We start from the raw sequence: 24,945 nt of genomic DNA on the forward strand, positions 1-24,945 counted from the left end.
TGCTTTTTGATAATACCCACCCCAACGGTATGAACTGGTATCTCATTTTGGTTTGATTTGCATTTCCCTAATGATTAACAATGTTGAGCATCTTTTCATGTGCTGATTGGCCGTCTGTATATCTATCTGGAGAAATGTCTATTCAAGTTCTTTGCCCGTTTCTGAATTGGGTTGTTAGTTTTTGTTGTTGTCACTGAGTTGCAGGAGTTCTTCATATATTCTGGATATTAATCTCTCAGACATATAGGATTTGTAAATATTTTCTCCCATTCTGTGGGTTGTACTCTGTTTTGATCCCACCTCAGATATGTCCAGTTTAATTTTTAACCACCCAGCTGGACTAGGTGCCCCCTCGATTTTATTCCTGATTTTGTCAGGGACCTGTCTCTGGGTAGACCCACCTTTCTGAGGCTGGGCTCTAACCTCTCAACATTTTTAGAGTACAGAGTAGAAAATCATTTGCTAGTGGATGTTCCTATGACTTCGAGCACCTTGTTAGCTCTCAGTTCCAACCTGTTCCTTTTTGTTTGGATGATTCATTTACCGTATTTATTTTACATAGCAATTTACCCAAAACTTTACTATTAGCCTCTTAGGACAGTTAGAAATTTAGGACAAAATAAAGTGATTGGATTTCTCCTTCCTAAGCCTTAAAATCTCTATTACTTGATGCAGGGAGGTGGATGTCATTCAATTATTTAACATTCTGTGAGGATATACATGTAGGCCACGTGGATGTGTGCTCTCTGAGCAGAGAAAGGTGGCTCCTACTGTCTATAAAATGGGAATCATGATTGCTGCTTTTCTCAAAAGTACACAAAAATGCCAGGGGTTTACTTAGCACCAGCTGGGAAAAGAACCCAGATTTCTGCCCAAGCATTTTAGCATTTCCTCTCTCTTTCCCTCTCCCCCTTTAAAAAACTTTTTTTAGAACCATCGTGATTGGTTCTCTGCTCAACCATTTCTGTTGCTACTACCCCTGGAAACAAACCAGAAATTGTAGTCTACCATGCTCCCCTGACCATAAATGGCAACCTTAAAAAAAAAAAAAAATCGAGGCAGTGTTTCTGGAAGAAGCAGACTTTAAGACCAAACTTGACATCAAGCCCTACTGTGAGTGTGAAAACTGGAACCATTTCCTTACTGATTGCTAAAGCAGGGTCGGCAACTACATTTCATTATAACTTAAGGAAGACTTAGAAATGGGTCAAAGTGTCATTTTTAAAAGGCGAATTTTTGTTTTGTGGTTTGTTCAAACTCAGAAAGATCTAAACCTGACTTTGCTATGGGAGAGCTGGCCTTCCCCAGCTGGAAGACCACCAAATGCATGGCTTTTTTAGGGTATTTTTAAAAGATAACAAATTCGATTATTAAGTTAAAGCCTTTAGGAAAAGGAGCAACACCATTACAACCGAGAGTTAATTCAATCACGTCTAGCCTAGGAAAAATGCTGAGCACAAGACACATGTTTAGATATACACATACATACTACATTGTGTATATACGTATAATGTTGTGTATATATACAAATAAATCATGTATTTCTCTTTGTTCCTGAAGAATATTTCATTAAATGCACTTGTTTGTGGAACAAATTATCATAATTCCTGCCTTTCCTTTTCAGTGTGTCTCCTATTCTTCTGTTGAAAGGAATACATAGAATTTTTAATTCTGCGGTATTTTTTACTGGTGGGCTGCTACTGCCAACAGCAGGAAACCAGAAATCTAGAAATCTGTTTTAAAGCTTTGAGAATGTTGTGACAATTGTTTTAATTATATTCTGTTTGCTAAGAAGTACCTCAGAAAGGAGCTGCTACATTGGTCGACTCAAAAGGCCTCCAGAGGGATAAGTTTGCAATGGGCTCGCTTCTCAAAGGTCACCACTATGACACCACACAAATACCTCTTCCCTTGTCCTTTTGGTTGGGGGGAAAAAAAAAAATCCTTGCCTGGGGCCAGCCGTGCCTTCTGCCTGGTTTCCCTTTCCTGATGTGTAATCCGAGCGGATGCCCTGGATGCCTTCTTTCCGTTCCCACGTGGAATGATTCTGTCTGTGAGAGACAGGAAACTATGATTGGAGCTGTTGTGACCATTTAAACGGGAGGGCTCGGCCCGGCACTGACCTTTTTAAAAGTAAGTTTGTTAGAGAGCCTTTCATGAGATCCGCATGATGTCAGGGAACAAGAGGTTAAATTAACACATTAAAGAATAAGAGAAGTGGCTGACAATCAGATGAACACAAGGCTTACTTCCATAAGAGATCAACAGGAGACAGGAGTTTTCCAAGGCAAACATGACTGGGTTTCTCGGCTGGGTCTTGTCTGGCACCAACGTGAAGCTCTTGATGGTTTAGAGCAGCGGTCCCCAACCTTTCTGACACCAGAGACCGGTTCCTGGAAGACAATATTTCCACAGAGGGGGAGGGGGGTTGCTTCAGGATGCAATGCCAGCGATGGGGAGCCGGGGAGAGGCAGATGAAGCTTCGCTCCCCGCCGCTCACCTCCAGCTGTGCAGCCTGGTTCCCTACAGAACGCAGACCGCTGGCGGTCCTCTCGCCCGGGGGCTGGGGACCCCTGGTTTAGAGCACTCAAGAGGCCACATTTGGGGCGAGGCAGGACGGGGATGCGTACGTGCGTGCGTGCGCGTGCGCGTGCGTGCATCCGTGCGCGTGCGCCCCACGTGTCAGCCACCGTCCTGGTGCTTCCCCGTAACCAGATGAAGGTTATTAGCGAAAACAGCTTAAACTGTGCTCACCCAGGAGTCATTTCTCCCCTCTTGCTTGCAGCATCCAAGTGACCCGCTCGGCCTCGAGTTCCTCCCGGGCTGGTGCGATTTCGAATAATTTGGGCTGTCAGAGCTGCCAGTGGAAAGTGGAGGTTATTTAGTCTGTTTCAACATCTGGGAAGGAGCGTGTCATTGTTTACATTGTTTACTGCATGCCCTAGGCACCGCAGCCGATTATGCATCATGGATCCTGCTCAGGAAGCAGAGATAAACCCAGGCTGAATTTCTCAGCTTCTACTCCCATCCCTGTTTTTATTGTCATTTCAGAATCAGGACATTCATCTTTTTATGGTATCTCGTCTGATGTCGGCGCTAATTACTCTCCCTACATTAAATTCCCTGCAAACACTGAAATGCCCTCAAGGCTTCCATATGGAAGAAAGCCACCCACTCCATTTTTCTTGAGTTCTGAAAGTTACAAGTCGGGGAGCCAGGGGCTCTCCCCCTCGTCTCCCAAGGTGCGTTAGAAGATGCCAGGCATAATGGCCATTTATTGTGACAGTGCTTGCCTCCTGCTTCATAAATCGCCCCAAGAAATGGCTCACCTTCAAAGAACAGTCTTTCCACTGGGGATTATTTCTCAACCCTTTGTTGATGCTCTCCTGGATTTTGCTAGACATCGTTTAGTGAGCTACTCTCTGTGCACCACAATCGTTGTTACTGCTTTTGTTGCTGTTGTTCCAAAGGACTCCTCACCGTCCTCCCTGCTCACAGGCTCTCCACACGCCCATGCAGTCTGCACGGTTTCCAGACTAATCTTCCCAATGGGCAATCGTTTTGCTCCAATACAGGCTTCCCACAGCCTTGCGAATTAGTAAAAAGCCTTAGCCTTATGATGACACTCAAACACCGTACTATGTGGTTCAGCCTACTTCCCCCTCCCCTACAAATGCCCTCTCTGTGACCAAACCTGTGTCTTATTATTCTCATCGCACACATACTTTCCCTGCCTTTCCTCATATTGTCTCTTTAGTCTAGAACTACGAACGCCTTCCTCCCATCTCTTCGTGGCCGCAGTATGCCCAGTTTCCACACTCCAAATCAAACCTATTTCCTTCAACAAGATTTTCTTAGTCCCTCAAAGAGATGTGGTTGTATCCTTCTCAGAACCTCCACAGTATGTGCTCCTGCCACTTTCAGGGTGATCAAATCTACTGGGACCACTGGAGAGTTTGTTATGGTAAACACAGGTAGACACAGACTGATGGATAGTTTGAATTCCAGTTGATAAAAGGCTTAAGACATCAATCAGCTCCCTGTGATGTAACTTACCACAGCTGGATTGAGTTGCTAGATTTCTCCAAAACAACAGAGGGCCACGGGGAAAACTGGCTGCCTCAAGGTGAATTTTGTATAGCTCTTCATAGCCCCCACGTGTGTTGAATGATCTCTCCAGGTGGTTTCTAGCGCTAAGACCTATAACCCTATGAACAACTTCTATTTGTTACTGCTCATAAAAGTCACGGGCCAATATTTTATTTTCACCTGGCACATAAAGGATGAGAGAGGTTAATTGAATAACCTAGGCTCATGCAGCAAGGCAACACTCGTTCTCAAACCAGACTTGAGGTATTTGAAGCTGAGTCCCACTGCCTCACCTTCTTTTGTTGATCAATTACATACAGCAAAGGTGAGATGATAATTTATCATCTAAATCGACACTTTTGTGTGTGAAAGGGGACATTGTTAATAATCATTCTGGAACGATAGGCATAAACCAAGATATATGGGTACTAAATTTAGGCGTAAGGGAAAAGTAAGGTAGTTTTTGTTTTTTTTTTAATGAGGTCTTCAACAGACCTTAAATTTGGATTCTTCAAAATTTATGGGGTACTCTAAATTTACAAGCATTTGTATTGCTTGCCACTCATAAAAACCCTCCTGTGTGGTTTTAGGTTGGCTGCCCTTCTGCCCTTGTAGCAAAAGGAAGCATATGGCGAAGCTGCCCATCCCAGCCCCAAAGTGGTTAATCATGAGTGGAACAGTTTTTTGTTTCATTTTTTGTCTACTCTGTGAGGCTTGTGGGGCCTTGGTTCCCCAGCCAGGGATGGAACCGGGTCCCCTGCGGTGAAAGCTCAGAGTCCTAACAACTGGACCACCAGGAAATTCCCTGGAACAGTCTTAAATTTCAAATTTCACCCCTTGCATTAACACTCCAATCTCTACTACCTTCTCAAATCGATAATCATTAGATTGTTGAAAGGGAGCCAGAAGTCTCTAGGGAAGCAAACCTTCGGAGTGCCCTGGGTGTATATCTTATTTCGCTTGCCCTTCCCACTTCTTTCTAATCTCTGAGCAAACTGTTAGCTGATGTCTGATGCCACCACACAGAATCAAAAGAGGACTCCTGTAAGGTTGGTGCCCCAGCCGATTTCTCACTCTGTGGATATAATAACAGAGAGTACGTCAAAATTGCGGGATGGCCCTTTGCCTCCAAACCTGTAATTGTCTCTTATTTACCAAGCAACCCTCTGGCCTTGGCCATGAATTGTCTATTCCTAGAAAAGATGATGCAGTGGAATAAAGAGCAGTGGGTGTTGGATATAGACTTGGGTTTGAATCCAGCGTGAGCTACTACCACCGGCTGCAAAATGAGGGAAACCATGCCTGATTCATAGAGGTTTTCATGAAGTATAAATTCAATAGTATATGTAAAGCTTTCAGCTCTCATCTTGGGCTCATAGCGAGCCTTGGTTATCCCTGTTGAAGCCTTTGACCCCAAAGCAGCAGACTCACCACTCAGCATGAGTTGAGTCAGCAGGTGAGGGAACTGTACCCACAGTGTAACCTGGGGGATGCAGACCTGGTACTTGATCTTGCCTTGGGCTTTCTCCACTCGCTTTTCTTTTTTTTTTTTTAGAGACACGGAGTTTGGAGGAATAAGCTAGAATAGAATATAAACTCAGAGTTCTCATCTTCCCTTTGCTCATAGCTATTGAGATTATATTTTATAAATCCCCCAAATAAAATATATAGTCTGACCATACAAAAAAGGTTGTAACTGACACTGTCTCATAAAATCCAGAAAGGGTGGTTGCCTTATTCATTGTGCTTTTCACATAGCAAGCGATGAAAATAAATGAGTGTGTGGAATAATAAATAAATAATAAATAAATAAATGAGTCTGTGGAATAAATGAGTGAATGAATGAGATACCATCACTACCATCACTGGTGTGGACATATTTATACATTTATATGTACAATTATATGTATTTATATTTATACAAATATAAATATTTTTATACATTACATAAATTTATATAAATATAAACTTGCACAGTTTTTATATACATGTACATAATTCTTGCATCCTGGTCTCCCTGATATATTTGCTATTTGCTCTATCAGTCAAGGTCCCAACAGGAAACAGATGGCCCTCGAATTAGAATAATTTAAGAAGAGCTTAATAAAGCGACTGTTTATGAAAGTGTGGGTGGGATGGGGAGGAAGCATAAGGAACACTAGTGACAGTGGAAGAGCTGTTACTAGTCCTAGGCCTTAAGGGATGAGGGCGGGAGGAAGCCGCCACAGGAACCTGGATAAAAGAGCATTTCCTGAGAAGGATGCCTTGATAGGAGGTCAGTGGAATGACCGCCTGGACCGCACTGTCCTCCCTCCCTTCGATCTCCTGCTCGTGGACCGAGCCCAGTGGGGAGTCAGAGCCCCGGGGAACCCATGATATAGTTATCAAGGAGGGAAGGAAGGGGGAGGGGGGAGGGGGAGGAGACGAGGCGGTACGTGGGAGACATTGGGTTTGGGCTATGTCTGAGATCCGAGGTACATTTTTTTTTTTTTTTTTTTTGCGGTACGCGGGCCTCTCACTGTTGTGGCCTCTCCCGTTGCGGAGCACAGGCTCCGGACGCACAAGGCTCAGCGGCCATGGCTCACGGGCCCAGCTGCTCCCCGGCATGTGGGATCTTCCCGGACCGGGGCACGAACCCATGTCCCCTGCACCGGCAGGCGGACTCTCAACCACTGCGCCAACAGGGGAGCCCCGAGGTACATTTTTTAAAGAGGAAATTAAAAGCAAAAACTGTTACTAGAGTCTTGGTTTCTTGCAGTGGTTCCCTGCCTAGAATTCCGCTACCTACCCCTCTGGCACTTGGGTGTCATCTCCCCTAAGTCGTCTTCCTTCCACTGGCCTCTCGTGACCTGCAGGTGCCTGAGCGCCTTCCTCTTTGCTCTCCCCTCGCACTTCTGACGTTCTAATGACTGGTTTCCTTCTCCAGGGGACTGGGGTTTGGTCCTCCTCGTCTCTCCTACACCCAGCCTAGCGGCAGGCGCACAGTAGGTGCTCCGTCACTGTTGGTTTGAATGGATGACTAAGTTTCCCACGAAAAGAAAGCAAGCTTGCCATTCAGCTACTACACCTGGGTCCCTTGGTTTCCTAGATTAAAGCCTAGAACCAATGCCTTCCCTGTAAGCGCGTCTCTTCTTCCTTAGAAGGGCAGGCAAGTGAAGACCACCGAGAGAAAGAGGCGAGGGCGCTGGTGAAGCCGAGCGTCTGGAGGTCGGCAGCGCCCTGAGCCTGGGAGCAGCAGGAAGATGGGTGGAGGGGGGCGCTCAGATCCGCAGCCACATCTGGAGAAAGGAAGCTCCGGTTATCAATTCCTGGTAAAGGAACTTGGGGCATCGCTTAAACGAACACTCGAACTCCCAGTAACCCCCTTCTCCTTCTGGAAGCCCTGACACAAGAGACCTTGAAGAAAACAGCAGATATGCTGATACGAAGGTCAGAGAGATCGGCAGGACGCCTGGGAGGCCGAGCTGCCGGGGTATCTCTTCCCCAGCTTCACTCTCTTCTGTTGCTCAGTTCGCTTTTGGTCGGTGTGGTGTGGCGTATATGTGTGTTTGCTTGTGTATGTACATGCATGTGTGTGTGCTCGTGTGTGCATAGGTATTTGTGAATATGTGCGTATCCCTGTGTGTGTTTGTATGTGTTTGTGTGTATATGTGGGTGCTTGCATGTATGTGTTTGCATGTGTGTCTGATTTATGTATGTGTGCGTCTGTGTGTGTTTGTGTATATGTGTATGTGTGTTCGTGTGCATTTGTGTATGTGTGTATATGCGTTCGTGTGCTTTTGTGTGTATATGTGTTTGAGTGTGTGTGTTTGTCTGTGTGTGTGTGTGTGTATGTGTGCCTGTTTATGTATGTGTGTATATATGTCTGTGTGCATGTGTGTGTGTTTATATGTGTGTATCTGTGTTTATATATGTGTTTGTATATTTGTATATGTGTGTATACGTGTGTGTTTATATGTGTGCCTCTGTTTATGAGTTTGTATATTTGTATATGTGTGTGTTTGTATGTGTGCATCTGTGTTTATGAGTGTTTGTATACGTGTGTGTATACGTGTGTGTTTATATGTGTGCATCTGTGTTTATGAGTGTTGTCTATGTGTTTGTATATTTGTATACGTGTGTGTATACATGTGTGTTTATGTGTGCATCTGTGTTTGTATATTTGTATATGTGTGTGTTTATGCATATGCCTGTGTAAGTCTGTGTATGTGTGTGTATATGTGTTTGTGTGTACGTGTGTGTATGTATGCGTTTTTGTGGATGTGTTTATGTGTGTTTGTGTGTGCACGCGTGTGTGTATAAGTTACTGGACCCTTATGCTCTAGGAGTAGTTCTAGCCCACTCTCTGCAGGAGCCAAAATTGGGCAGAGAAGTATTTCTAGGCAGAAGGAGACGGCAAATGAGAGAGAAGGGCTCTGGGCGGCACTTTCATTAGAACCTGCCCCTCCCCTGCCACACCTGTCCCTTCTCTTGCTGAATTTTCCCGTGTGCTCCAGGCAGACTTGAAATCGTCTGGTGAGGTTAGCCCACAAACCGTAAATATTTGCTGAGCGATCACTGTGTGCTGGTGACAGAATTCTCTTGGTTGTGTTGGGTTTTTATTTGCACAGAACTGCCTGGGTTCTGTTGAAGGGAAAAGATAAATACTGATCTTTATAATTATCTCTTTCCAAATAACAACAACGTTGACCCTTCTGTCATTGGAAAGAGCTCGGCATGCTTTCTCTGCTCCCTCCCTCATTTGATCTGGAAGCATGGCGGGCTGTGAGGTTGTGAAGGGCTGCTCCTTGTTAAGGAGAAAATAAAGCCCATAGAAGTGTGGACTTGGTCAGGTTCACATAATTATGTGGGATTGGAAGGTGGCTCTTTGGACTCTTTTCCATCAGATATCATTGCCTTTCTAAGATGATGTTGACAAGGGTTCGTGGAAGGACATTTTAAAAAAATCCTTTTAGGGGTAATGCAGCCTGAATAATGAGAGCTATATGCTGGCCCAGGGAACTCCTTAATCCTCTCTAGCAAGCTTTGCCAGGCTTTTTTGAGCATAAAGCTTCTGTGAGGGAAATTCCTGAAAAACAGTGAGTTCCATGGCACTACTGTGATTAGAAGAGCTTCCACAATTAATATTCAAAAATGATGTTGCTTTAAGAGATGTGCTTAGTCAGGACCCTGTATGCTGAGGGGCCCAGGAGAGGGCTGGACAGCTGGCGGCTGGCTTCCTTCCACCCCCCTCCCATTCTCTAGGTGGCACTAAGTAACTTCAGTTTAGCACTTTTTCCCCCAGGATGAATTGACACAATGTTTTCAGTTCATCTGAGCAATTTACAAATAGTACTCTATGGCAAGTCAAACTTCAGGAAAAGAGGTTGAGTTTCTGACCTTGAGTCTAAACTTCGTTACTGCAGTTTCAGCTTCAGCTGGGACTAGAAAAATTTAGGTTTACCAAAAAAAAAAAAAAAAGAAAGAAAAAAATCCACCTTCAAATTTCCATTTATTCTGGAAGGTTCTACAGGAAACCAAAAGAGTTGTTGGGTGTCACCGCTGAGGGGTGTGATTTCTTACAGACGTAGTTCCAGCTTCCACAAACGTCGTGGCTTAGAATAATTTCTGGAAGTGAGATTGGTCAGGTTATGGGACCCAAAACTCAGAAGTCACCTCCAGAATTCTTACGGAAGCCCCAAGACAGTGTTTGTGCTGGTGTAACTTGGGTATCTGGCCAAAGTTCTCCTCCTCCCCTGCTTTTTGATCCCTGACAAAAGACCACCTATATTTTCTGATCCCTCTGCCTGAACTCTGAGGGATGGATGGAGCAAAGTAGGAAGTGTTCCTTTAATGACTAGTGAGCAGAGGGTCTGGCCTTGCATTTCTTTACAGCTGTGTGACAGTGGGGTTTATATTCTTCATGTGGGAAATGAGGGTGTGAAATAAGAAGAAAGAAATATATATGTATATCCATCTCTGTCCCTGGTTCCTGACACAGAGCTCCTAAGATCCTTGTAAACAGGGGTCCGGGGAAAATCTTAGTTGATCTTTGACCTGGGTGCTCCACACAGAGCTCCTAAAGCCTTGTAATTCCTAAGTGATAAGAGCATCTGACAGAGTTCCTAAATCATTTGGAATTTCCTGGGTGATAGGAGTGTCTTTTGTTCTAATGAGGTGGCTCTTTGTGAGCTCCTGGATGGGGGCTGGTCACCAGAAAGACTAAGGCATGATCAGAAGCTTGACACATTCAGGCCCATCCTCCGTCCTTCAGAGAGGGGAGAGGGGCTGGAAATGGAGTTAATAATCATGCCTGTATGAGGAAGCCTCCATAAACATGCCAAAGTGTGGGTTTTGGAAAGCTTTTGGGGTAGTGAACACATCTACACACCGTAACCATGGGGACAGAAGCCCCTGCATCCAGGACCCTTCCAGACCTTACCCTATGTACATCTTCATCTGGTCGGGTGTATCCTTTCATATATCCTTTGTAATATATCAGCAGTAGTAAGTGGACTGTTTTGCTAGTTTCTGGGAGACACTAACAAATTAGTGAACCCAAGGAGGGGGTTGTGGGAACCTCTGATTTGTAGCCAAGTTGCACAGCAGTCGTGGGGAACCTTGGGACGCACTGCTTGCGGCTGGTGTCTGAAGTGGGAGGCTGTCCTGTGGGGCTGAGCCTTTAACCTGAGGCATCAGGCTAACTCTGGTTAATATAAGAATTGAATTGAATTGTGGACACCCAGCTGGCACTGGAGAATTGTTCAGTGTGGGGAAAAAGTTGAGTGTCAAAAGCATGGTGAGGGTGAGTTGGGGAAAGCAGTGCATTTTTCCAGGACGTGGGGATACCGGCTTTGCCCACCATACACAATTATTGAGGGAGTCATGTGAAATCACATAAGAGAGCACTTTACAAATGGAGACGTACTAGACAGAGATGAGGTATTACTAATTTTGTGAACCAATATGGAACCCAGATAAAAAACTGGTGCCCCAGTTTCCAGCAAAAACTCTTCTCTTGTTCACCAGGTATGGATGAAATCCTTTCGGCACAGTCTCTCCCCCCCTTGCATTGTCTTCCAGGGACATCTGGCAGTGTGCCCTGCAGGGCTTCAGGCATGTGTGGCCTCCTGGAGCATTGGTTTTATGCAAATAAAGAGTTGGGCAGAAACATTCATTTTTTTTAAGATCATAAATGCATTTAATTTGACTCCCAGGAAGAAAAGAGAGTTGGGAAACGTATATGAAGTGATATTTGCTATGCCTTTTTTTTGAAGTATAGTTGATTTACAATGTTGTGTTAGTTTCAGGTGTACAGCAAAGTGATTCTGTTATACATACATGTATTTTATATATATATATATATATATATTCGTTTTCAGATTCTTTTCCCTTATAGATTATTATACAATATTGAGTATAGGCCCCTGTGCTATACAGTAGGTCTTTGTTGGTTATCTATTTTATATATAGTAGTACACATATGTTAATCCCAAACTTCTAATTTATCCCTCCTCCCGCTTTCCCCTTGATAACCATAAGTTTGTTTTCTATGTCTGTGAGTCTATTTCTGGTTGGAAATATTCTTCTTTAAATAACATTATTCATTCATTCATTCAACCCATGTTTATAGAGTGCATGTGGAGTAGAATTAGATATAAAAGTAGCTGAAGAGTCGTGCTTCTCTCTCATCACTTATTCAAGATCTGTAACACAAATCTATGTGCAGGATATATAATAATCCTCAGTTGATCAGGATCTTAGTCTGTTCAGGCTGCTGTAACAAACTACCATAGACTTGAGGGCTTAAACAACAACCATTTATTTCTCACAGTTCTGGAGGCTGGGAAGTCCAAGATCAAGGTGCTAACCGATTCAGTGTCTGGTGAGAGCCCACTTCCTGGTTCATCGATGACCGTCTTCTCACTGTGTCCTCACATGCAGAAGGGGCTAGAGAGCTCTCTGGGGTCTCTTTTATAAGGGCACTAATCCCATTCATGAGGGTTCCACCCTCATGACCCTAATGACCCCCAAAGACCCCACCTCTTATACCATCACATTGGGAATTAGGATTTCAACATATGAATTTGGAGGGGTGGGGGCAGGAAGATATAAACATTCAGTCCATAGCAATCAGTGTAGGCAACTAATCTTACCCCTTCCATTCCCCAGTAGTTTGACATTTTATTTTAATTCAAATATTTTTGCAGTCATTATGTAACTTGAAAGTTTGGACCAGCATGTTGAATTACAGCCATAAAGATTGTGTCAGACTTTTCTATGCTGCTGGTTCTGAAATTTCCACCACGTGATAAATGTTTTGTTCTGTGGTTTTCTTGACCTCAGGCTCTCTAAACCTTGAAGCACACAATGGTGTGTCTTTGAAATGTTCTTCCCTAGCTAAGAGTAATAATCACTCATTCCTTTGTAAAACCATACTATGTCTTCTTTACCTGAAGTTCTCTTCTGTTAGTCTCATCGCTAAGGATAGCTATTCAATAACTAGCTGTTCTTTCCACTTACACTTAAATTAAAAAAAAAAAAAAAAAAAGCACACCAGCAAGGAGCAAACTTGAAGGAAGGCATCATGGTATTGCTGAGAGAGCTGGGGTTCTGACCCAGGAAGATGGTGTGACTCTTACCACACCTAAAAGCATGCACCTTTAGTCAAAGTCTTCAACCCTCCAGGGACCCTTCTGCATAATGGGGACACAAGTATCAACATTGTGGTTTCCCTGACAGTGCTTTTCAACCTTGTCTACAGGGTACCTCTATGTCAGGGTCCCTGCTTCCAAACTTCCTTGACATTCCGTGCTCATCCTAAACATTTAGGTCTGTTCTACTTACCCTTCAGCAATGTAATCAGACTTGTTTCAATGTACAAATAATGTTTTTCCTCCCACATCTTTGAGTGAAACTGATGCTCCAGAGAGAGGCTTTACATACCTCTAGCATATTACAGCATACCTCTGGGATGTACCTATACTTTAGAAGTATGGTTGTTAAGATGATATTCAGGGCTGAAAATATTCAGCAGGTATGCATCCGTAAGAACAATATTGGCCGTTAAAAATGCTGGAGAGGGTGTGGAGAAAAGGGAACCCTCCTGCACTGCTGGTGGGAATGTAAGTTGGTGCAGCCACTGTGGAAAACAGTATGGAGGGTCCTTAGGAAACTAAAAATAGACCACATGATCTTGCAATCCCACTCCTGGGCATATACCTGGACAAAACTATAATTCAGAAAGATACATGCACCCCTATGTTCATAGCAGCACTATTCACAATAGCCAAGACGTGGAAACAACCTAAATGTCCATCAACGGATGAATGGATAAAAAAGATGTGGTACATACATACACAATGGAATACTACTCAGCCATAAAAAAGAGCAAAATAATGCCATTTGCAGCAACATGGATGCAACTAGAGGTTTTCATACGAAATGAACTAAGTCAGAAAGAGAAGGACAAATACCATATGATATCATTTATATGTTGAATCTAAAATATGACACAAGTGAACCTATCTACAAAACAGAAACAGACTCACAGACATAGAGAAGAGACTGGTGGTTGCCAAGGACTGGGGGGGAGGAAGAGGGATAGACTGAGAATTTGAGGTTGGTCGATGCACACCATTACATTTAGAATGGATAAACAACAAGGTCCTACTGTATAGCACAGGGGATATATCCAATCTTCTGGGATAAACCATCATGGAAAAGAATATTTTTAAAAAAGAATGTATATATGTGTAAAATTGAGTCACTTTGCTGTCCAGCAGAGATTGGTATAACATTGTAAATCAACTATACGTCAATAAAAATAAATAAATAAATATCGGCTGTTAAAATATTAAAACCTTTGTTTCAACTGGTAAATAACTGCTGCCCAAGCCCTTGAGTGGCATCCATTTCCCACATCACTCCTCTCCCCCGACCCCTGAACTCTGCATGCTCCAGGAAGTAAAGAGTTAATGCCTGTACTCCAGGGACCTCTGGGAACCTCCACAATCTGATTAGTTGGTGGCCTGTACCATACAGGCTGTTAACTATTTTGAATGTCATCCCATGTTACATGTAACATACATGAAGCTGCTGGCACAGGCTAGCCACTAAATAAGCAGTAGGTATTTTCAGTCCTGTGGCTTTGGATAATTGTCTACTTGGAGTCTATATTTTGAACAGCAGTGTAACCAGCATCCTTCCTTCCCTTGGGGAACTGCACCTTCCCCATTCTCTGAGGTTCTGGTGAGGCTTCCAACTGCAGCACCCCGTCCCTCCAGTGGCTCACAGGATGGGCAGTGATGTAGGTCTGGAAGATCAGGGTCCCCATTCCCTGACAGGCATGTGCACATGACCCAAGATAGAGCAATAGGAAGCTTCCCTTAGAACTCTACATAGTCGTCCCTCAGTATCCACAGGGGGATTGGTTCCAGGACCCCCTGATCCCCACAGATATTCATGTCCCTTATATAAAAAGGTTTCTGAAATTCGATCTGCAGTTGGTTGAATCCACTGATACAGAGGGCTGACTGCATTATGAATGCAGGGCCTGAAACGCTTCTTGTCCCCCTTTGAAACATGAGCTGAAAGGATGTGGCCCCAGAGCTCCTGTCTGTGCAATGAAGGAGGAGCCTGGGAAGTGACACACAGACAGAAACAGACAAACGGAGAGACTGAGAGAAAGAGAGGACCCTGGTGATACTGTCTGAGTACCAGAACAAATTTTCATCCTTTACAACGGTGATTCTCAAGCTTGAGTGTGTGTCAGCATCACTGGAAGCGCTAATGAAGAATCCAGAGGCCTAGGGATGTTGAAGTGGGAAGGGGTTGGACCCTCTGTATTTGTGCCACACTCTCCAGGTGATTGCGTACACATCAAAGTTCGAGAACTACAGCTTTACAAAAGCATGCGATCCAATACACCTCCTCTTTTGCTGTAGCTACTTAGGTTTCCAACAAGCAGACTGGGAAAAGCACCTAGGACTTTCTGGCACCACGTAGACAGGGAATAATGCAAATTTCTGGTCAAGGTCCCAGTATCCCTGATCTTGGGTGAATTGCAGGTTTTACTCATGAGGAATATTCACCATGGACCCAGTGGTGGCGGGAGCGAGATTTTGAAGTGGTTAAGATGACTCCTCCCATCTTTCTGGGCTCCCCTGCATCTACAGTTATCTGAAGGGCATTCCCTGAGCTGGAAGAAGTTAGGCGGCAAACCTAAGCTATCAGGCAGATGGCAGAGGAATGGGGAAATAAACAACAAACCACAACTGAGTAAAGACAAGTTGCAGGACTCTGGGACACATGGTATCAGAGCCCTTTCTCTTCCTTTTGCCTTTGCATCTCACCGCATGCTGGGTTCATTCTCTTGAGGTATCTCATGTGATGTGACGATCACTAGCTCTGGGGCTGCATCCTGAGGGGTTCAAGACTGTAGGACATCCACCAACCAAGCTGAAACATCCCAACCTCCTCACTCTAACTAGCCTGAATTAGGTTATACCCTCTTGCCTGGGTTAACCCTGTGGCCAGGGGATAGCAGCTTTTACCAGAAGGGGGTGGGTGGCTGCTGGCTGGGCAGACAAGAGCCGCCCCATCTCATATTAATAGTGAGTCATGTGGTATTCTTATATCCATCACCTCATTTGATCTTCACAGCAGCCCCACAAAAACATAAACTATTACATTGATTAGCGTTGATGGGGAAACTGAGGCTCACAGAGTTCCTACACGGCAGAGCGGGATTTGAACCCTGGCTGTATTTTTTTTTTTTTTTTTTGCACCACACAGCATGTGGGATCTTAGTTCCCAAAACAGGGATCAAACTCATGCCCCCTGCCCTGGAAGCACGGATTCTTAACCACTGGACCACCAGGGAAGTCTTGGCTGTATTTTTAAAAAGAAAAAGAAATATAATTGCTCACTTAGGCCCAAAAGTCCGTGGTTAAGCTCGCTTCAGGCATGGCTGGATCAGGGGCCCTAATGATATCATCAGGACTCAGTATCAGTCCATCTCTTGGCTCTTCCTTCCTTTGTGTGGGCTTCTGTCCCAGCTGCATGTGACAGCAGCAGCCCAACCCTCACTCCACAGTTGTCTCAGGATTTGGGACCAGTGGGTAAGAATAGAAGCCTATTCCTGGAAGCGCAGAGAAAATCTCTCATTAGCCCAGATGGGGTCACATGACCACTCTGCACCAATCACAGGGAAAGGCAGCAGACTGATGGGCGCAGCCCCGGGTCACATGACCACCCCTGGAGCGGTGAGGAGGGAGGGGTGTGTGTGTGTGTGTGTGTGTGTGTGTGTGTGTGTGTGTGTACTGAGGTGGTTTCATAGGAACCACAATTCATTAGGAGGTGGAAAGGATGACTTGAAAGAGGAAATCAGGACACACTTATTAGAAAGTGTGAGTGAATGCCAGGCAGCAACATCAACAGATGTCTACTACAGTTGGACTGTTGTCATTTTATTCTAGCTTTGCTGGGAAAAAGCCAGTAAGAACAAATTCAGCAAATCACAGACTTGCACTGAAGAGAAGAAACTCAAGAATCTACGGAGCTCAGCCTTTTTTCTCTAAATAGAACATAGTTTATACTATTGAAGACAGATGCTTGTTTATTCTATGCTGAGAGCTCTCTGGCCAGACGGATTCCAAATACCCTTCCATCTGCAGATCCTTCCAGGGCTTTGCAATTTTTACTAATTAATGAGAAGACTGGGGGAGGGGAAACTTAAAATGAAGTAATAAATATGCTTGGAAGAAAGTTAAAGGGCTGAGTTATTTCACAGTTCTGGAATTCAGAGCAATGTAAAAAGTAAACAGTCCTATTGGCTCAAAGGAGAATCCTTTCATCCATGAAACAACTTTATTTAGATTATTTTGGTGTGTTGAGAGACTTTCCCTGTGGCTCTATTATAAAATAACTCCTCACGTTTTTATTCTGTTGGGCCTTGTGAAACAAGAAATTATTTGCTGCATTTAGTTGCTGTGTAATGGGGCTTTTCTATCATTTACATGTCCTTGGTATCTATTAATTCACATCTTTTTAGAAATGTAATTGTGGAAGCAACTGTCATTAAAATTTCTTGTAATGTATAAAATCTAGATAATGGGACCGAAGGCCTGTTTGACCAAAATGCCCATGTCAATACAATTTCATGGGTTTTAAAAGTAGGAAAAATTTTTGAAACCGGTCCCTGGTGGTAAACATTTGAAGATGACTTTTGATCTCTGAAAAAAAAAAACAATGTGTTCCCAAAAACACAGGTGAAATCAATTCCTTTCTGAGTTGATACTGATGGTGATTTAATGAAACTAATCTTTATGAATTAAAAAGGATATTTATTTATCTTACTAAGCAAGTGTGAGAGTCTGGTGGTTTCTCAGCCAGATGAGATGTTACCTAGGAGCTGCACACTTAGAACAAATTGGGCTCCTATGATAAATAATGTCAGTTTTTGAGTTCCATTGTTCCACTCTGGTTAGAGAGTCATTATCATTTATGGAACCCTACACGCATATGCTTCATTTTGGTCCAGAATATCTTCCATTGCGCTAAATTCTTAGGAAGAACAAAGTATGTGCAGAAAGGGTGCCAGCCTAGGGAGGAAGCTGAGTAGAGAACTAGCTACAGTATAATGCATTCATGAGATGTTGGAAGGAATCTTTCCTAAAGATTAAGGTCCCATAGATTTAGTTCATACAGAAACTCAACGAATATATGTTCAAAGAAGAAAAAAAATAAGTAAAGGTATCAGCATAAAATCACCTTGCAGACAAAATTAGAAAAGCCCCATGTAGACATTCCTCTTAATTTACACCTCCCCACCTGCCCCTCCTAGCTGGACCTACTTTGACCAATGCTATAGGAGTTAACATTGTCATTAAAGAATGTCATACCAGAACTCAGAGAAGAATGCGTTTGCTCACCTTCCCAGAGATAAAAATAACTGTGAGCCGGGATAGAATTTTCTAAGGCACACGAAATCAGCCTTTTCAATTGTGAAAAAGGAAACATAATTCTCTTCGTTGCATCATATGTACTTGCAGAAATGTTCTCCCACAGAGAAACCCACCCCACTGTGTTTAAGTAACTGATGTCCCCAAATGTATTAGTCACAGAAAACATCTGGGTTGTACAATTCCAGGGGCAACCGTCACATGCTTCCACGTGAATGGCACCGTGGAGTTTGTAACCCAGCACCCACATAGTTATTCTTCTTAATAGCTGTTGTTGAATTTGTTGCTTCTCTGAAGCCTCAGTTCATAAGGGCGTGGTCTAGTTTTTTCAGAGCTTCATCTCATATTAATTAGTTGGTTTGCAAAAAGTGTTGCTGTAAATTAATGCATTGTTTTTCTTTTCTCCCTGTTTTTCTGGTCTGTGGGACTGGAATTCAGGAAGAAGAGGGATCCCCAAAAGAACCACAATGCCTCGGGTTGGAACGGAAGATGGCAGCAGGTAGAGTCCATTCAGGGCAGTGCCTCCTTTTCTGGGCTACTATTGTTGACAGCAAGGCTCGCAGAATCCGAAAGCTCGGCAGATTGCAAAGGAAAATCTGTATGTTCCCAGTGATTGGAAACATGACTAGAAATGTCACTTGTGATCTATTCCAGGCACGACATCTGGATAATCTGGTCATGATGCAGAAAATAGCTTCTTTTCTTTTTCTTCTTCTTTCTTTTATTGATTTCAGTTCTTGCTGAACAAATACTTGCAATGAAGTAGATGATGGTAATGAAGAAATTTCAAATTCAGTAGTACTAAAATAAGTCGTGAGTTTTTTACTAGAGTATTTATGATTACCTTGGAAAATGCTATCTAGATGCATTTGCTGGTTTTTTTGTTAGTGTATAGTTAAATATGCAGCTTTGCTAAAGCTATTTACCCCATAATAGGACTTCGATTAAGATAATATGGAAAGAAACAAATCATGAGTTTATAACTTAGCTTCTGCCTATGATCAGTAATGATAATGAGATGTAATGGTCATAAAAATAAACATTAGTTGAATGGACCTCATAATAATGAAAGCTAAATCTTAATACTCTCAGCTTCTATTTTCCAATGGCTTTAATTTGGTGTTTTATATGATGAGGGGTTAGAAGAGGGCTCCAGATGTGTTGGCTGCTCATAGAGGGTCATGTTCTTGTAATTCAATGAAAATCAGGGAGCAGAATTAAGAAAATAAAAATGGTAACAAAAAGATTATGCACAGTGAGGGGGGGGAAGTTGGCACCCTGCTCTGATTTACATGGAGGAGAGACAATTAGCAATTATCCAGCTCTAGCATCTCCCTCTACAGCCCTCCCAAGTGTCTACCCTCGCCAGTAACAGACATTGCTTTAGTTGCAGGCCTCTTCTGATTCTCTCCCCTTGCAGATCTTTGCATGACTGACTCCTTCTCTTCAGGTAGTTCTCAGCTGGAATGTACAGTCCCAGAAGCTACCTTGTCATTCCTTGAAATCACTCTTCATCCCATTGCCCGTTTTTATTTTTTCCGTAACACTTATTAGGATCCCAAATCATCTTTCTGTTGATTGGTTTCTTTACTTACTGTCCTCTCAAGAGATTGTGGCATAGGAGTTGGGTCTGGAAGGAGAGATACGAAATCCATTTGTGAAGAGAGACACGTTAGCTGGTGTGTTTATAAAGTGAAAACCAAATACTGTAAGTTGAATCCAAAGTGATACCTATTTGGAGTTCTGCCCATTTTTTTGCTGATGACCTGATCCTTTGGCAGCTGTCACCTTATCCTGAGGTCTATAATTTATATTTGCAGGGGCCACCCAGGGGACAATGACGGGTTAATTGGGAGTGTATTTAAATTTTACCGCCATCGTTACCTGTCCTTTGAGCTCTAATAATTCGGCATCTATGTACGTTTGAGGTTTTGTTTAATATGACCTGCCTGTAATAGACAGAACCCTAATGCCTACTCAGAATCAGGTAGCGTCCCCCCTTGACTTTATGGGTGATGTAGCTGAGCAGATAGAGTAGCCCATTTGTAACAAGTCCCTTTTAATGTGATACAGCATGGGTTGCTGTCACCTGGTGCTTCATTTCAGCAAGACCAGCGTTGGCAAGTTTCATTAGATGGATGAGGTTTACCTTTACCTCCAGCCGGCCCTTCTGGTGCCCTGAACCTCTTCAGTGGGGTTGCTCCCCACTACCTCATCCCCCAGTTTCTCTACCTTCAGAAGGACATGCAGTCAGGCTCATACACCTCGGTGCATGTTAATTCACATCATTGTGTTGCTTCTTGTTCAGCCTGTTGGTATTTTAAGCCACAAATCTACCTGTGGAATGAAAACAATGTGGTGGTGTTAGAGGGATTTTAAACACCAGCAAACAATTAAAGAACAGGGGCATTTCTGGCTCCAACCACGATGCCTAGTTACACACTTTCTCAACCTGAGCATTGGATGGCCCTGAGTTATGGGGCCATGCAACGAAGATTCCATCAGACTGTGTGTTCCTTCGGAGCAGGGATTATGTCTGTTTACAAGTGAGGTTAGATCCTTTATCGAAAGCGCCATTTTAAAGAATTATTATATCCTTCTGATACAATATTCAAGGCAAAAGTAAAGAAAAGGATGGGAAGCTAAACTGGGGTTAAGCTTATCACTCTGCACAGACAAGGAAGAATGAAGTACTGGACCCATGAAAACTGGTGGTGAGATGGAGGTATTATGGTGAAGAGGTTTCCATATACTTAAGAGATCCTTTGATGCGGCCGTGATGTTGCTCATATAATAGAGGAAAAAAAAGCAAAGATGCTTTACTGATAGTGACAAGGAGGAGGCTGTAATTCCAACCAGGGAGAACTCTACGTCACCAAGAAGGCACGGTTTGAAGCCTGACAACGTGACCCAATAAGCCAGTTATTGGAAGGTGCTGAGGACAGGGTAGGAACTAGTCTACACGTTCTCACCTGGGTGTATGCCTTGTTTCTAAGCAGCTACTGTATCAGAGTTGTCAGATTTTTGGTCTGCATGGCTCAGGCCCCCCTCTCTCTCAGGTCCTTCTTTCCCTGGATAATTGCTCTTTCCGTTTTTCTTCTCCATGGAATGTGTTCCTTTCCCAGAGCCTCCTGTGATTGCTCTGACTTTTTATTGTAGGGAAGAAATTATATGATCCGCCTTCATTTAATCTCTTTTTATTCTACTGAAAGGCCCTTGGAACAAGGCAAGAATCACACACACATACAACAGCTTATAAAAGGCATCGATATTGAATAAGATGAAAACTGAGCATTACTTTTCTTAGTACAGAGACTCAGGTATATAGCTGACAGGAAAAAGCAACAGATCTTGCTTAGGCTAATCTTATTTGTAGCCAAAGGAAAAGATATTATGTAGTACCAGTTTTCTAGAAAGAGGGAGATGAACAACTTTTCAGAGGTGGCCCATCATATCTTAATTTATTCATTCATTCATTCCCTTGTGGGCAATGAGACCAATCTATGGGACAACTATGCTTTCTTGAAAGAAATCTTTTTAAAAATTAATTGGATCCTTTCTGATGGCTATGTTTCCCAAAAAAAAAAAAAAAGTAATATGTGTTTTAAAAATGTTGGCTCTATCTTGCCACGTCTCTTGCCACGCATTGCTTTAGAAGCAAAGCCAAGTACTTTTGAATGCTGAAACAATTTTAAATGTGTTTAAAATCCAGGAAGACTTTATGGAATCCTTATTAGCTTTTAGTTTGCATTCACCCTGTGCTGTTAGGGCCCCAAGATTGCAACACTTTGTTCATAAGAGGCGAGAAACCATTTTATGACTGTCAAAGAATTTCATCTGAATGTTCTCCTTTTGCTAAAGGTCACCTAGGGTGGAGTGGGCCCCAGCACACTTTCAGAGGTGGCTGTCTGTGTCATCTGCACTTAGTCAAATTTTCATTTCCTGTGGTTTGTAGGTTCTTCAAGTGTAAAGTAACGAACCCCAAACGGTTACAGTTCTTTAACTAAAAATGGATGCGATGAGGGAAAAATATATGTATTTTTTGTAACCTTTCTGGGGAAGTGAGACCAGGGTTCCACTCTGCAGCTTCTTAAGCGACGTGATGTTACTGTGTGTGTGAGGCTGGGCCCCCGAGGAGACTCAGAAGTCAGGCTTTCTGGCTGAGAGCCCTGGGAGGTGACGAAAATGAGACCGAGCCTCTGATAATTCAGACAAAATGTCTGCTTTTACTTTCACATCATAGTAGAACCGTCCAAATGAGGTTTCTGGCCCAGCCAACCGTATTTCAGTCAAACTCCATTCTGATCACGCCAAAAAGTTATCTTCCTCACTGATCTTTCTGAGGCTCCAGCCAATGAATAGAAAATTGTTCAGGTGGGGAAGTTAGAAAACAGGAGCGTGGTGCACCTCCTTTATCCTGAATTTACTTTCTTTCCATTCTCTGAAACTTGGAACAGATAATCTGAGGATTCCTGGGAGGCCTTTTATTAGAGAAAATGCTACTGGGGTTTGTAGATGACTTTCAGCAAAGTCCTTATCGTTTTTTTTTTTTTTTGCGGCACGTGGGCCTCTCACTGTTGTGGCCTCTCCCGTTGCGGAGCACAGGCTCCGGACACGCAGGCTCAGCGGCCATGGCTCACGGGCCCAGCCGCTCCACAGCATGTGGGATCTTCCCGGACCGGGGCACGAACCCGTCCGGGAAGATGAGTCCCCTGCATCGGCAGGCGGACTCTCAACCACTGCGCCACCAGGGAAGCCCAAAGTCCTTATCCTTAAACCCCTTTATGGGACTTTGCTACCATACTTTTATTTTAGTCTAAGGAATCCCACTATAACCGTGTCTACTTCAAATAATAATGATTAGATGTTACCTATCACGTACATTCTTCTGAAGCAATGATGGCAGCAACCTGCTTGCTGCTGGAGGCTCATCAAAGGAACAAAGTCCTCTGAGGGTGACACATTCCCTATTCCGAGAACTAAAACCCCACTGGACAGGAGGTCATGGGCTCTAACACGTATTCGTAGAGAGGAAGACGTTTCCAGAATTTACTTACAGATTCTGCATTATCAGGGTCAGTAGGAAAAAGTCTTTTTTTTGCCTGGGTTTTCTTCACCTGTGAAGTCAGCTGGACTTGCCCTAGAATCCGAGGAGATGTTTCTCTGGTGACTGGGGGTGGGTGGATGGGGCCGGGGGTGTTGTTTGCCTCTGTCAGGAGAGGGTGGCCAGCCACGGAAGGCTTCATGTCTGTGGTGATGGGAGACATCCTGGCCTGCCTATTAAATATGTCTGTCGGCTCCCAGCTCACTACCTTTTGCATCGAGAAGGTGTCAGATGGAGGAAATCGGGTTTCCAAGTTCTCAGCGCTCTCCTAGACAAAAAGCTCTTAAGTGATGGTACCACCCACGTCTCTGAAACCACAGCATATGTCCTCCTCAGCATCACCCAGAGAGCAGTCTTGGCTTTTTCTCCTCCACCCATGGGCAGAGAGCTAATCGTTTCCAGATCTTTTATTTAGGAAATTCAACAGACTGCTTATTGTTTATAAATGGGAAAATACAAGTTTAAAGAAAATGAGGGTTTGCTTTAGTCCTCTGTGTTCAAGGTATACCTGATGCATTGTGGATTGATGGGCACCTGTGCCTTGAGGAGAAGCAGAAATGCACCTGCACAACTGTTGGTTGGTTTTGACACTGTGCGCATGTGCGCGGTGAGACACCCCGCCAGCTTTGTCTTGTACTACTCTCCATCCGATCCTATGTCCCCTTAGCATAGTGGACATGCAGTCAGAGAGCTTTCCAGAAGTTCGTCCAGGTCATAACATCAATCAGTTACCAGGAATGAAATCTTCAGTGCGGTAATACTTGGAGCAGAATTGCCTAATGTGTGTGTGTGTGTGTGTGTGTGTGTGTGTGTGTGTGTGTGTGTGAGTGTGTGACAAGATGTGTTTCTACCCTATTTCACTTTCTTTTATTACTTTGTTGTTTGGTTAAAATGTGTTATTGGGTCTTCGTAAGAACCCCTTAGAGGACAAAGAATTGGGAAGGTGACATTAATATACAAAAGCAGCAATGATTAAAGTAGCACGTGCATTAAATAAATCAAACTGTACAGCGATGCTCTTTAAAGGTTTCCATCCTGGGGGAATCTCTCTACCCCCTTCCCACTTCCCACTTCCCTTCCCCGCACGTGAATAAGAAGATGGCACTTGTGTTGCATGCAACGTAGTTGGATGCCCACCCAGCTCTCTCCTGGGAGTGTACCTTCCCTTCTGTTCTCAGGATATGCGGAGTGGAAAAATCACCATCTAGAAATTCCGGCTGATTATTGTCACAAAGGCTCTGAGGAGAGAAAACGTGAAGTTTTTACATCTCACAGATTGTTGTTGTCATTGTTTTTGTTGCCCTTTACCCGTGTTTCTCTGCAAACGTTTCAGTAAAGCGGCATTTTTGGTCCCGGGGCCCCTAAAATCAGTTGCTTTATTTCCTTGCTCTCCCTACCTCCAGCTCAACTTGGCTTCATGGCAGCCGTACTTTGCTACACGCTTCAGTGATTCCTGGTGGATCGGCCACTGTTCCCGAATTTGTATATTGAAGGGGGCACAGGGTCAAGCAACATGGTTAAGAAGACAGTGAGGGACTTGTCCTACAGCTGCTTTGGGGCATCACTTTATGTAATACTGGGAAAATGTGATTGTCCGCATCAAAGACCGGGGAGGCGGGATGGATGAAGCTGGGGGTGCGCCCTGTCTCCCACCTTCCACTTCAGCGCACACCTGCCCCACTTCCAGCACCTGCAGGCCTCTGCCTGAGGCCTTCTCTTCCAGAACCTGCTCTAAGACCCCTCAGGAACAGCCCTCGAGCGATCACTGGTGGGACTTGATGAACCGCTACCTCTGCTCTCTGGCCCCTT

At 43.8% G+C, this 24,945-nt stretch overlaps 1 protein-coding gene across 1 annotated transcript in view; it reads left to right on the top strand.

The window, feature by feature from the left end:
- Positions 1–24,945, top strand: part of FAM107B (family with sequence similarity 107 member B) — a 218,527-nt gene that overhangs the window by 63,776 nt on the left and 129,806 nt on the right. Inside the window, exon 2 of the mRNA XM_029238242.1 lies at positions 18,471–18,531. Within this exon, the coding sequence (XP_029094075.1) occupies positions 18,471–18,531 (61 nt within the window). The remainder of the gene's footprint in view (positions 1–18,470; positions 18,532–24,945) is intronic.

Source organism: Monodon monoceros, unplaced genomic scaffold, assembly GCF_005190385.1.
Source record: "Monodon monoceros isolate NGI ecotype Baffin Bay Population unplaced genomic scaffold, NGI_Narwhal_1 Super_Scaffold_21, whole genome shotgun sequence".
NCBI classification, from domain to species: Eukaryota; Metazoa; Chordata; class Mammalia; order Artiodactyla; family Monodontidae; genus Monodon; species Monodon monoceros.